The sequence below is a fragment of the Humulus lupulus genome, chromosome 4, assembly GCF_963169125.1.
Source record: "Humulus lupulus chromosome 4, drHumLupu1.1, whole genome shotgun sequence".
Classification (NCBI taxonomy): Eukaryota; Viridiplantae; Streptophyta; class Magnoliopsida; order Rosales; family Cannabaceae; genus Humulus; species Humulus lupulus.
Window position 1 is genome coordinate 41,378,520 of NC_084796.1, and position 14,180 is coordinate 41,392,699.

The 14,180-nt window shown below is 43.2% G+C and overlaps 1 protein-coding gene across 1 annotated transcript; it reads left to right on the forward strand.

Moving 5' to 3' along the window:
• The first annotated feature begins 317 nt into the window (after positions 1–317).
• On the forward strand, positions 318–731 carry LOC133832111 (zinc finger BED domain-containing protein DAYSLEEPER-like). Its single transcript, XM_062262495.1, has one exon. The coding sequence runs from the start codon at positions 318–320 to the stop codon at positions 729–731; it is 414 nt and encodes a 137-aa protein (XP_062118479.1).
• The last annotated feature ends 13,449 nt before the right edge of the window (positions 732–14,180 follow it).

Sequence of the window (14,180 nt, forward strand, 5' to 3'; positions counted from 1 at the left end):
TGATATTAATTGTTATTAATTTATATCTTCAATATTTATGCTAGATGGAAGATCAACCACAGGGTGTTAAAGAGAGTTTGGTGCAGTCACATAACACTAATATGACTACTGAAGACACACAAGAGTCAACTCAAAATGAGGTAGATTCTAAAACTGCAAAAGGAAAGCGTAGAAGAAAATTGACTTCAAATGTTTGGTCTTGTTTTAATATGCTTCCTTTGGATCAAGATAATCAAACATAAAGAGCTGAATGCAAGCATTGTGGTAAAATATATAATGTTGACCCCAAGTATGGGACTGGAAACTTAAGTCGTCACATGAAAAGTTGTGAAAGAAGAGACACTCGTGATATTGGGCAGCTAGTGGTTTCTCAAGACAAAGGAATTGTGGCCTTAGGCTCAAAAAGGTTTGATCTGAATCACTTTCGTGAATTGATGACTCGTGCAATAATTTTACATGATTTGCCTTTTTCATTTGTTGAATATGAAGGTGTGAGAGCTACATATGAATATTTGTATCCTGGAATCACTTTAGTAACTAGGAATACTGCAAAGGCTGATGTTGTTAAGATGTATGCACTAGAAAAGGCAAGGATTAAATCAATGTTGAATAATAATTCTAGTAGAATTTGTTTGACATCTGATTTGTGGACTTCTATAATGACTGATGGTTACATAACCATTACTGCTCATTTCATTGATAAAGATTGGGTGCTACAAAAAGAATTCTAAATTTTTGTTTCATTCTTCCACCACATTCTGGTGTTGCAATATGTTCAACAATGTATGAGTTACTATGTGAATGGGGAATTGAAAAGAAGTTGTTTGCTCTTACATTGGATAATACTTCTTCCAATAATGTGACTGTTGATTTATTGCAAAAATATTTGACAGCTAAAAATGCACTTCCTTGCAATGGTAAATTTTTTCATATTCGTTGTTGTGCCCATATTCTCAATTTGGTAGTGCAAGAGGGGTTGAAAGATATTGATGGTGCGGTTCTAAAAATTCGTGAAAGTGCAAAATATGTTAGGTTCACAAGTTAGAAAGAAGAAGTTTCTAGAATGTGTCAATCTTGTAGGTCTTGACTCTAAGAGGGGTTTGAAGCAAGATGTGCCAACTAGATGGAATTCAACTTTCCTTATGCTTGATAGTGCTATATATTATCGTCGGGCATTTTGCCATTTGGAATTAATTGACAAAAGCTACAAGTATTGTCCTTTACCACACGAATGGGAAAAAGCTGAGAAGATTAATGAATTCTTAGAACAATTTTTCAATGTCACTTGTAGTTTCTCTGGAACTGAGTATCCCACATATAATTTGTATTTTCCATCAGTGTATTCTTGTTATTTTTCACTGAAAACAGCAAAGGAGAGTGATGATTCATATCTATCAAGTATGGGTAGTTTAATGATTGAGAAGTACTGGAAAGATTTCAGTATAATATTGGCCATTGCAATGGTTCTTGATCCTCGTTACAAGTTGAATTTTGTGGATTATGCATCTACCAAAGTTTATGGTGTAAAGGGATCACCACAATTTCTTGAGGTAAAGGAGAATTTACACAAATTATTTTATGAGTACTCTATAGAGAAGCTTTCTATGTCATTATCTTCTAAAAGTGATGCTCCAAACACTTCCAGGAACTCAGAACTTAAAAAAAATAAGACTTTCATGAAGGTAAATATAACTTGTTTAATCTTTTGAATTTTTATTCTATTATATTACTTTCATATTGGTTTGAGTTTGATTTTTAAATGATTGTAGGACTTTCATTCTTTTGAAAATCAAGAACAAGCAGCTACACAAAAATCTGAATTGGAATTTTATTTAGATGAACCAAGATTAAGTATCAATGTAGATTGTGATATTCTTGACTATTGGAAAGGAAATCAGTTTCGATATCCTGAGCTTGCTGCTATGACTCGTGATATTTTGAGCATTCCTATATCTATTGTTGCCTCAGAAGCTGCATTTAGTGTGGGTGGTCGGGTACTTGATCAATATAGGAGTTCACTTAAGCCAGACATAGTTGAGTCATTGATTTGCACAGGAGATTGGCTATCTGGAGATATGGGTAATTTAATCGATTTTTTATCATCTATTTTATTATATATATATCATATGTTAATTTTTGTTTTATAAATGTATATAGAGAACACAAAATCTATTCGTGTGGTTGTGGATACAATTATTGATGATGTGCTTAACTTGGATATCAATGACTATACATATTCAACATCTTCTCAAACTCAAAGTTCTCATGACAGTGTTCAACAAGACAGTAATGTAGTAATGGAAGGTATTTTGAATATTTTATTTTCTATTATATTTATAATTTTTTATGTGCACCATTCTCACTATGTAAATCTTGATTTTCCTTTAATACTCTCTGCAGGTTGAACTTCAAAGTTTGAAATTGCCTAACAATGGAGATTGATGAGCCAACTTGTTATTAGTTTAACTTAGAGACTAGAACTTTGAATTCATCATTTATATTATGTTTGAGATCAAGATTGGAAATTTTAATTTATCACCTTTATATTATGTTTGAGTAGATTAAACCTATGAATTTATGTATGGTGTTTGTAATTGTTGTATTATTGTGTGTTTGAGTGACAGGTTTTATAATTTTCATTATTATGTTAATCGTGTCAATTTCGTGTCGTGTCATTACACGTTTAATTGTGTATTAAACGTGCAGTTTCAGATTTGTGTCAAATGACAATGTATTAAACATGTTATCGTGTCATGTCGTGTGACCTGCTAAGATAATCGTGTTGTGTACGGGTTTGGATTTTTGACACGAATAATAATCGTGTCATGTTCGTGTTTACCCTAATCGTGTCGACACGAATATGACACGATAACACGAATTGCCAGCCCTACTCAGAACACATCAACATTCAGTTACAAATTCAGTTCTTCCTAACAAATTTTCTAACAGACACATTCAGCTTCAAAATAAAAACCAAGAAAAGGAGGAGCTACCCTTTATATATACCTGTTGCAAGCTCTAGTTAAACATCCAGAATCTTGAAGCAGATTTGAGAGCTCCAAAGAAAGTTAAGAGAGAGAGAAACAGAGAAAAAACAAAGATGGTTAGAGAGAATTTTGTAAAGAAAAGAGAAAATTTATAATCAAAGTGAGAGTGTAAAAGGAAGGTTACCTTGTCGAACTTCTGTGACTTGGAACCTATTGAAACTTTGTAACTCCACCATTGTTAGTGAAGATCGAAGCTCACCATCTAAGGAGCAGCTCAATGAGGATGTAACCCAAAAATTTTGGGCGAACCTCGATAAAACTCTGGGTGTTTTCTTCTCTTTGCTTTGTTTTCTGTTTAATATTTTGCTAAACCTAATTTTGAAGTTTGCATTTTTGGGTTGGCTGATATGTTTGATCCCATTCCTGGGTTTGAGAAAGAAGATTGGATTTGGGGATCGTTTGGGTTTTTTCTTTGGGGTTACTGTCTGCTAGGATTCGAAAGAATTGGGAAAGAGATTTGATCTCAGATTTGTGATTTTGTTTTATATCTGTAAAATAACAAATCTGTGTCGTTTTGTTGGTTTTTACTTACAGTCAAAAGTAGGGAAAGAAAAGGTCTCTAATGACCTTGATATACTTGATTGAACATTTTGTTGGTGTAGGGATATATCTGTCAAATTCCTACATTGGTATCAAAGCCAGGTTCTGGTTAGAAGAAGCAACAAAAATTCATATCAGGGAGAAGTACAACACAATCAAGGCTGGAAGGAGATAACCTAGCAGATCCTATTCAAGATCCCGAAGAAGTTCAAGAAGAATTTGTGGATATACCACTGATTGAACCTACTGAAATCTCTAATACTTTTCTTGATTTAGACTTAAATAATATGAGTAACTTTAAAGTTAATATTGATAAGTTTGATGGCTCAAGTGATTACAGAATTTGGAGGAGGAAGATTAGATCATTACTAGCACAACAAAAATTACTTAGAGTGTTGGAAGATCATATTGAATGGCCAGAGGGCACAACAAAGATACAGCAAGAAGAATACCTAGAAACAGCTATTGGGATCATCACCTTCAATCTTTCAGATGCACTAATATGATTGGTAGATGTTGATGGTGAAAACTCGTCAACGAAATTAGGTCAGAAAACTCAAAGGTAAGTATGGAGATATTTAAATAAGAACTTAGAATAAACTTAAGGAAAGATAAACATAGATCAACAATGGAGTAAGCCTTTGAATATTGCTTAATAGCTTGAGTGTACAATGAATTTTCCAACCCCTTTGCTGGAGGGGTGAAGGTCTATTTATATTGGGGTTTTAATGGCTCTTGATACATCGTGGTCCCAGGGGACAAGATTGTACATAGGTACATTGTCAGGGTTGTGGCACAAGTCGTAGTGGTGTTGGAGGAGTGGTGGTCGACTCTAGTACGTGTCAGGGGCTTGCAAAAGTACTCCTGCATTGGTACCACATTATGCCTCCACTACTTGTCGGGTACAGACCTCATAAGCGTGCTGAGGGAGTCCTTATCATGTACCATTCTTGTACTACCACTACTTGTATGGCGTGGACATCGTATCCGTACTCTAACTATTCTTGGTCTATAGGTTCATTCCGTATCTCTTTTGCCTTCATGTAGAATCGTTGTGAGGTCATTTCTAACCTTCCTCGAATGCATGTTCATGAGGCCCATGACTCTACATCTCATGATACCCACAGGGAAAAAGGTGCCATGTTGGTATCGCTTATCTTAGGGAGGGAGATAAGGTCTTTTCAACGAGGCCTGTGGCGTATGCTATAAGACATGATATCCCCTGCGTGGAGCGAGGGTCTCACTTCACTACACCTTCCCCCATGGTCCCCATGAGCAAGACGCCCTTGGCGTGAGGCTCCTTCTGGCATGACCCCCTCTAGGCACAAGGTGCCCATGGTGTGAAGCTCCTCCTAATGCGAGGTCCTCCAAGCGCGAGGCACTCTTGGTGTGCGAAATTCCCATGGCGCGGGGCTCCTCTTGGTGTGTGGCCCTTCCAAGCGCGAGGGACGCTCCATGCGCGAGACTCCCTTGGCGTGCGATTCCTCCTGGCGCGAGCCCCTCTAGGTGTGAGGCCCTTCCAGGCGTGAGGCACGCTCCATGCACGACACCCTCTAGGCGCAAGGCGCGCTCCATGCGTGAGGCTCCCTAGGCGCGAGGCGCGCTCCATGCACGAGGCTCCCTCGGCGTGGGGCTCCTCCTAGCGCGAGACCCTCTAAGCACGAGGTACTTCCAGCCGCGAGGCGCGCTCCACGCGCGAGACCCTCTAGCCGCGAGGCGCACTCCATGCGTGAGGCTCCCTAGGGGCGAAGCGCGCTCCATGCGCGAGGCTCCCTTTGTGCGGGGCAAGGCTCCTGATGCAAGGTTGTCCCATGCGAGGCCTGCAAGGTGTGAGATGGGGTGTGCGTGATGGCCCTACGATACCCTTGGTGCGAGGCGTGGCTCCGGATGCGAGGTTGTCTCTCGCGAGGCCCGCAAGGTGCAAGATGAGGCGCACGAGATGGCCTCGCGACACCCTTGGTATGAGACAACACTGCAGGGTGCAAGATGGGGCGAACGAGATGGCCTCACGACACGCCTTGCGCGAGGCGAGGCTCCTAACGCGCGGGTGTGTGAGGCCATGATGCGTAGGTGCGCGAGACACAATGGTGTGACCATGCTTCATGAGACGCCTTTGCGAGGCCATGCCTCGCAAGATGCGGGTGCGATCGAGGCATATGGCTTGAGTGCCTTCAACGTATCTCGGCGTTAAGGTAGATAGGGCTTCGCTATGCGAGGCTCCCTTTGCATAGATGTAGGCGTACGTCTCGGGTGTATTTGGCAGCTCTTGTGCATGTGCGTGCATCTCGTCCCTTGAGCATATCAACCTCGTGCAAGCACACCGGACCTCGCTATGCGAGGGCCTTGTGCACCTGTCCTCCCACAACGCTTAGTTTGACCCTTTAGCTTAGCAAGGCCAAACCTCATGGCTCATATTGAGATGTTTCCCTTAGGCTCACAAGGGAAATTATTCCATATGTGCAAGACCTATAGGTCTGAGCCCGATAGCATGAATTCATGACCTTTAGCCATGTATTCTAAGTAGGGACCAGAGATATTTTTCCTTGGTGGATTTTTGGCATCCATAGTAGATAAAGAAGAGACTCCAGCTAAAATTTGGAAGAAACTAGAGGAGCGATTCCAACAGAAGTCACTCACCAACAAGATTTTCTTAAAAGAAATAATCTTTGTGTTGACCCAAGATTTGGCCAACTGACACGGAGTCAAAACGTGATTGATATGGACGAATGTATAGAGAAGAACGCAATGACAAAAGTAAAGACAACACAGTAATTTATAGTGGTTCAGCCCCAGGATCTGGTAATGACCTACGTCCACTTAGAATAATATTGATATAAAATCAGAGAGGTGATCAAAGAACCAGGGTTCAATGAGTTTCACTCTTCTGTAAAGAATAATACAGATTTGCTTGGAGAATTACTCTCGTTTCCTGTGATTCAAAAGCTTTTTCAAAAAAGGCCCCCCTTTCCTTGAGCCATCTCCTCTTATTTATAGGCTCAAGGAGGGTCACAAGAGATTGTTACAGATATTCTTCCCTGAATAATCAGATATCCAGAAGATTGCATGAGATAAATTCGGGATTCACAAAGATCTTCCCATAAATGTTGCCTTGTACGCAGAACTATCGACCAGACTGGTCGTGGGTAAGACAGGCTTACCCTGCTTCTACTGTGTCTCCTAGTTGATACTCTAGCAGGCGCTTCCAGGTATCAGCCACGTGTCAAGAGATTATTTGCCACGTCACCAATGCTAATATATTGGATAACATTTTCCCCCCAAAGTTTATTTACTACGAACAGTAAATAAACTTTGAACGAACGACCCTTCGGTAACCCCTTCTGACGTGTCAGAACCCTTCTTGTGTCTTTGAAAAAAGCAACCCACTTCTGTCTAATCATGTCCTTTTAGTTCCCCAGAAACGATTTCGACGGCCATCCCATTTCCCCATACTTAGAAAAAGGAAAACTAATGATTATACTTTTTTAATATCAGAGAATACTTATATAAGACCGTCGAAGCCTCCTCTTTCTTTTTACGCACGCCATTATCTTGGCAGAAAACTCTAAAAACCAGAGCTTTAAGCTTTTCCGAAGACCATTCTCTTGCCCTTCCAAGACTCAGACCGTGGGCTCTTTAATCTCCGAAGACCTTTCTTCCTCCTTCACAATCATTTTTCTTGGTAAGTTTTTGAAACTCCATGCTTCTAATTTCTCGTGATGCATGCTTCTGGTGGTATACTGTTTAAGTCTTTCTGTTTCTGGTTTTAAATGCATGTAGACAGAATGTTTTGTAGGCGCAGTAGGGTTACGATTTAGTTTAAAAATTCAGGATCATGCTTTTTAGGACGTAAAACCGAAGTAACATTTCGATTTTTAAGCCAGTTGAAAAATAAATTTTTCCCGCCCTAAGGGGAGTTGAAAAAGCTTTCACAGAAAAACTTTTTACTTTCACCCTTTGATCCGCTTTTCAAACTGTTCGTGAAGAAAAACTAGCTTTTTAATAGAATGCTGTTGTGTAAAAGCCTAACTTTTATACTCGACCAGCACTATTCTAAAAGCTTTTTAGAGTTCTATTTCCTCACCTCCCCATTCTTCTGTTTACAGACTTTAATGCCAGATTTGTGGGGAGGTGAAAGACCCATCGACGACGACCTTCTTGCCCAGCTGCTCGAGGGGGAAGAACAACCAACTGTACGCATCCACGAGATTCCTTTTTTGCGATCATCTTCCAGACCCCATCCTTCCTTTCCAATGGCCCGCTCCAAGTCCTCTGGCAAGAAAAGACCCGAGTCTGAAAGCAACCCTACTCCTCCTGCCAAGCCTGATTCGCAGGCTAGGGCTCCCTCGACCAGCGGTCGAGAAAATCTTGTTCCTGACCCTAATATCCAAACTAGGGCTTTCCCTCATCATCAGAATCTGCCCGATGTCGAGTGGTATACTCCCCCAGCCAGTTCAGTGACCCTTCAAATGGTTGCTAACTGTTTCAGGAAATTCCCTCTTACGGGGGTAACCATTATACGTCCCACCGAGGACCAGAGGGCTAACCGTCCAGGAGGGGCGAACAGCGCCTGGTCCCGGTATCACATTGAAGCAGGAGCTTATCTCTCTCTTCATCCCTTCTTTGTGGGGGTGGCCAATTATTTCGGCGTCGCTCCCTTCCAAATAACTCCAAACGGATATAGGATGTTGGCCGCACTCTATGTCCTGTACAAACTTAACAAATGGCCAGAACCTTCACCCCATGAGGTCAACTATCTCTTTGACCTCAAGTCCAACCCACAGCACAACGGGACGGGCTTTTTCCATTTCTGCCACCAGGAGACCGGCCGGACGTTCCTAAGTGGTACTACCCACATATCAAACGTGGGGCACTACAACAAGGAGTACTTCTTTACTCCGCACATAACCAGTAGTAACTTGGCCTTCGCAAGAGAAGGTATAAACTTATCTTCGTCTAGTCGATACTTTAACATAGAGTGTTTCCTTCCATTTTTCCTCAAACTTGATCTGTTTTTCAGGCCGTTGGTTACGTCCGACCCCAACACCAGAAATGGTGTCGAGGTCTAACACTCTGGCCAGGATGTCTGATGCAGCAAAATGTGTCAAGACCCTGACACTTGAAGAGAATTTGAGGTCGTCTGGCCTCCTGGCTCCTCGCCATGAAAATAGAGGGTCCGTGGTGGACGAAGCCACTGTCGAGGGGGTTCCCGAGAAGCAACCTCCTGTGCCTCCTCCTAGGAGGAGGCCAACAGGAGTTATGTTCAGGGAACCCACGGGTAGCCCTTCCGCAGAAAGGCCTTCTGCTCCCCAAGGAAAGGGGAAAGAAAAGGCCAAGGAGCCTATTGTTGACTTGGGAGAATCTTCTGATGATAACGGTAAAGTTATTTCGCTTTTAAATGGTTTGCCGATTCCCTGTCACTTTTTTGATGGGGATGGTAACTTTACATATGCTCCAAACTTAGGATCAAACTTCTTCATGCCAGATAATGAGTATATGACTAATAGAGTCAATAGTGTTGCGACCAGTAGTTGTAGCTCGGGTATTTACTTTGTGACCTCCTTTCAATTGTCTATCTTACTTTCTCCTGCCTCCTTTTTATAAACTTGCTATGTTTATCTTCATGCAGATATGTCAACTCCCAACATTTTTGACATGTACCAGGCCGAGGAGGAAGAGGAAGTTACCCAACTTCAACGGAAGCCTAAGAAGAGATCTGGCGAATCCAGTCGAGGCCCTCCAGCCAAGAAGGGTCGATCCGAAGATCCTCCTCAGGGAACGCCTACTGGGCAAAGTCCTGCGCCAACTGGGCAAACTCCTACTCCTCCTCCAGCTCCTTCCGTGCAGCAAAACACTCCTGCCTCGCCCAACCCTCCAGCCGCACCAACCAGAGAGCAGCTTTCTCACGAAGAGGCTCATGGGGCCAGACTTATGAGCCGTGCCATTTGATCTGCCAGGGACCGCCTCGATCGTATTGGCAAAGGCGAGCATGTTAGGGCCGCAATGATCCAGGCTGAAGAGCTGCCAGTCGATCAGATCCTGAACAGGGCTTTGAACGAAATCTCCAGCGTAAGTGTTTCTTTATTCTTCGAGTTTTTAGTTTTTTAGCCCTCGTGATAAGTTCTAACTCCTTTTTCTTTGTAAACAGGCCTTACTTTCTGCCATTACTGCTCGTACCCGAGCCCAGGCTTACATTGAGCAGGTCGAGGCAAAAGCCATCGAGAGGTATCAGGTGAAGGCGGCCGAGGAGCTTTCGGCCGCTGAGGCCAAGCATGCTAAGGAGTTGGAGGCAGTGGTCCGAGAGAGGGACGCGGCGGTGACTAAGCTGTCAGAGGCTGAAGCTGTGAAGGAAGCAGCGGTCAAGTTGAGATAGGAGTACCGAGATTTCAACAAAGCTCATCTCCGCGAAATCAAGCATCTGGGGGAGGTACTCAAGACCAAGGACGAGGCCATTCCCACTCTCGGGGGCAAGGTGAAGCAGTTGGAGCTTGACAACTCCAAGAATCTGGAAAAGTATAAGAGGACTACACTCCGATGTTTCTACAATTTCTGGAAACACAATCAGGGTGCTGACTTTAGCTACCTTTCAGAGGAAGTCAGAAATGCAGAGTTGGCTCGATGTGCTGCCCAACTGGCCGAAGAGGAGGCAAGAGCTGCAACCCCTGCCACTCCAAACGTCGCTGGTGTAGAAGAAGAAGATGTTGTTGAGGATGTGACTAACCAGGATGCTGCCCAGGACCCTTCGGCCCCGAATGCCTCTTGAATTCTTCTCATTTATTTTTTTTTTTCTTGTTTTTGGATATACGACCCAAGGGTCGTGATGTAAAGACAATAGTTTCTTTTTAAATTTTGCTGCATGGGCAGTGAATCTTTTTTTCTTGAACAATTACATCCAAGCTGCGATGCTTGCAGTGTAAAAGTTTAACTCTTGGTGCTATAATTATTTATTATAACATTTGTCCGTATGACCGGACTTAGCATAGTACTTTGGCATGATTTAACAAAACATAAATTTTGAAAAATACTCTAAGTACTGTAGCATGCTTTCACTTATTTTGTTCATGTGTTTACATACCTTGAGAGTATGCTTTGCTATCAATGTGCCTTATATGCCCCCCAAGTGATCGAGGAGCGTGAGGTCCTTGGTCACTTGCCTTGACCATAACCTGTTCAAACATTCCTGTTCGTGGTAAACTGATACTTGTAATACAGCAAAACAACACATGTAATGAACAAATACTTGTAAATATAAATTCACAAAGGCTGGCAAGAATGACTGGCTGAGCACAGTCCCTTATAATCTCGTATTAAAAATGGACTAACATGTCTTTACGAGTGATTCTAAAACAGAATCTTACATATACGAGCAGTTAGCCATACAACGTGGCTAACCCTCTTTGCAAAACTTGTAAAAATTAAGAAGAGAAATTTAAACAAGCCAGTCCTTTAAGAAGGGTTGTTCATTGATAATACTTGCGCAGGTGTTCTCCATTCCAATAGCACGGAACGAGATCTCCGTTTAAGCGTGCAAGTTTGTAGGTGCCTGGGTGAAGGACTTCTTCAATCTGGTAACGTCCTTCCCAGTTAGGTCCGAGCACTCCAACAGTGGGGTCGCGGGTATTTAAGAAAACTCGTCGTAGCACTAAATCTCCGATGCTGAATTTTCTTTCTTTAACTTTGGAGTTAAAGTACCGGGCGACTTTTTGCTGGTAAGCAGCAACTCGGAGTTGAGATTTTTCTCGCATCTCGTCGATCGAGTCTAGGGACTCCATCATCAGCTGACTGTTCACGTCCTGGTCGTAAGTCAAACGTCGATGTGAGGGGGGATCTAACTCGACAGGTAACATGGCCTCATATCCGTAAGCTAGGGAAAATGGGGTATGCCCTGTTGCTGTTCGGTGAGATGTTCTATACGACCAGAGGACTTCAGGTAGTTGCTCCGGCCATGCTCCCTTAGCCTCTTCAAGTCTTTTCTTCAGGGTGTCCTTAAGAGTTTTGTTCACGGCTTCGACTTGCCCATTCGCTTGTGGATGTGCAACTGAAGAAAAACTTTTAATGACCCCATGCCTTTCGCAGAAATCGGTGAATAAATCACTGTCAAATTGGGTCCCGTTGTCTGAAACTATCTTCCTAGGTAATCCATGCCGGCGGCATACAATGTTCTTGATGACGAAGTCAAGAACTTTTTTGGTTGTGATGGTTGCGAGTGGTTCAGCTTCAGCCCATTTCGTGAAGTAATCGACTGCCACAACTGCGTACTTTACTCCTCATTTTCCTGTTGGCAGGGATCCAATCAAATCTATCCCCCATATTGCAAAGGGCCATGGGCTTTGCATCTGTTTTAGTTCATTTGGAGCTACTCGTGGGATCTTGGAGAACCTTTGACATTTGTCGCATCTTCGTACATACTCAATTGAATCCTCGTTCATTGTTGGCCAGAAGTAACCTTGTCTTAGAACCTTTTTTGCTAAACTCTGCCCCCCAGCGTGATCTCCGCAGAAGCCTTCATGCACCTCCCTCATGAGCTCCTTAGCTTTTCCTGGTGTAATGCACCTGAGCAGTGGCATTGAATATCCTCTTCGGTACATAATGCCATCGACCAGTATATACCTAGCTGCCTGCCTTTGCAGAGTTTTGGCTTTGTTTCTATCTGTTGGCAGTGTGCCATTCGTCAGATACTCCAAGTATGGCGCCATCCACGCATCTTCTACACGAATCTCCATATTGGCTTCAGCCGCTTCTATGCTTGGCCTACTCAGTCTTTCTACTGGAACTATGTTCAAGGTATCAGCATCCTTTGCGCTCGCGAGTTTAGCCAAGGCGTCTGCATTCGAATTTTGGTCTCGCGGAATTTGCTGGAGGGTGTACCTTGTGAACTGGGCTAGCAAATCCTTTATTTTATTCAGGTAGGCCATCGTCTTTAGGCCTCGCGCTTGATATTCCCCCAGGACTTGATTCACGACTAGTTGAGAGTCACTGTAAATATCAAGTGTCTTTATGCTCATGTCTCTGGCCATTCTCAATCCAACTAGGAGTGCTTCATATTCTGCTTCATTGTTTGACGCCGCGAAGTCGAACCTGATTGTGCAGTGAAATCGATGCCCTTCCGGCGTTATCAATATCACTCCTGCTCCAGCGTGGGATTCATTAGATGAACCATCTGTGAATAGCTTCCACGAAGGAGTTTTGTCTTGGGGCATGGGCGCTTCAGGCTGTTCGCACTGCTTACTGCCTGGGAGTTCGGTGAACTCCGCGACGAGATCGGCCAATACTTGTCCCTTTATTGCTGCTCGGGGTGAATAAGTTACATCGAACTGCCCTAGTTCGACTGCCCATTTTAACAATCTTCCAGCCGCCTCAGGTTTTTGGAGGACTTGCCGAAGGGGCTGGTCGGTTAAAACTGTAATAGGATGGGCTTGGAAGTAAGGACGCAACTTCCTGGAGGCTAGAATTAAGCAATATGCTAACCTTTCAATTGGCAGATACCTTATTTCCGCTCCAATCAGTCGTTTGCTGATATAGTAGACCGCTTTCTGTATGCCTTCTTCTTCCCGTACTAGTACCGCACTAGCAACAACTTCAGTAATTGCCAGGTAGATAAAAAAAGTTTCTCCTTCGATTGGCTTTGACAAGATGGAAGGTTGCGCCAAATGAGCTTTTAAGGCCTGGAATGCCTGCTCGCAGTCTCCCGTCCATTCAAACTTCTTATTGCCTCTGAGTAGATTGAAGAAAGGGACACATTTGTCAATTGATTTGGAGATGAATCTACTCAGGGCAGCGATCCTTCCGGTCAAACTTTGTACATCTTTGATTTTCTCCGGTGACTTCATGTCGATCAGGGCTTTTATCTTATCAGGGTTGGCCTCAATCCCTCTTGAATTCACTATAAACCCTAAAAACTTCCCTGATCCGACTCCAAAGGAACATTTGAGGGGATTCAACTTCATCCGGTACTTTCTTAGCACATTGAAGCATTCTTGTAGATCCCTCACGTGTCCTTCTGCCTTCTTAGACTTTACCAGCATGTCATCTGCATATACCTCCATGTTTGCACCGATCAGATCCTTAAACATGTGGTTGACTAGCCGTTGGTAAGTCGCACCTGCATTTTTCAGTCCGAAGGGCATTACTTTGTAACAGTATAAGCCCGTATCGGTCCAAAAGCTGGTGTGATCCTCGTCAGGGGGATGCATGCTGATCTGGTTATAGCCTGAATATGCATCCATGAACGAGAGGATCTCATGTCCTGCAGTTACATCGACCAGCTGGTCGATCCTTGGGAGCGGGAAGCAGTCCTTTGGGCAGGCTTTATTGAGGTCCGTAAAATCCACACAGGTACGCCACTTGCCGTTAGGCTTGGGGACCAGTACCGGATTCGAGACCCACGAGGGATAAAACGCTACCCTGATGAATCCATTCTCCTTAAGTCTTTCGACTTCTTCTTTCAGAGCTCTTGATCTATCTTTATTGAGTAGCCTTCTCTTTTGTTGCATGGGCGGAAAGGTTTTGTCTATGTTCAGGACATGGCTGATTACTGCAGGCTCTATCCCCACCATGTCTTTGTGTGACCAGGCGAAAACCTCCTGGTTCTTTTGC

Excerpts from the sequence above, each read along its gene's own strand:
- LOC133832111 (XM_062262495.1), top strand. The coding sequence starts at position 318 with ATGAAAAGTTGTGAAAGAAGAGACACTCGTGATATTGGGCAGCTAGTG.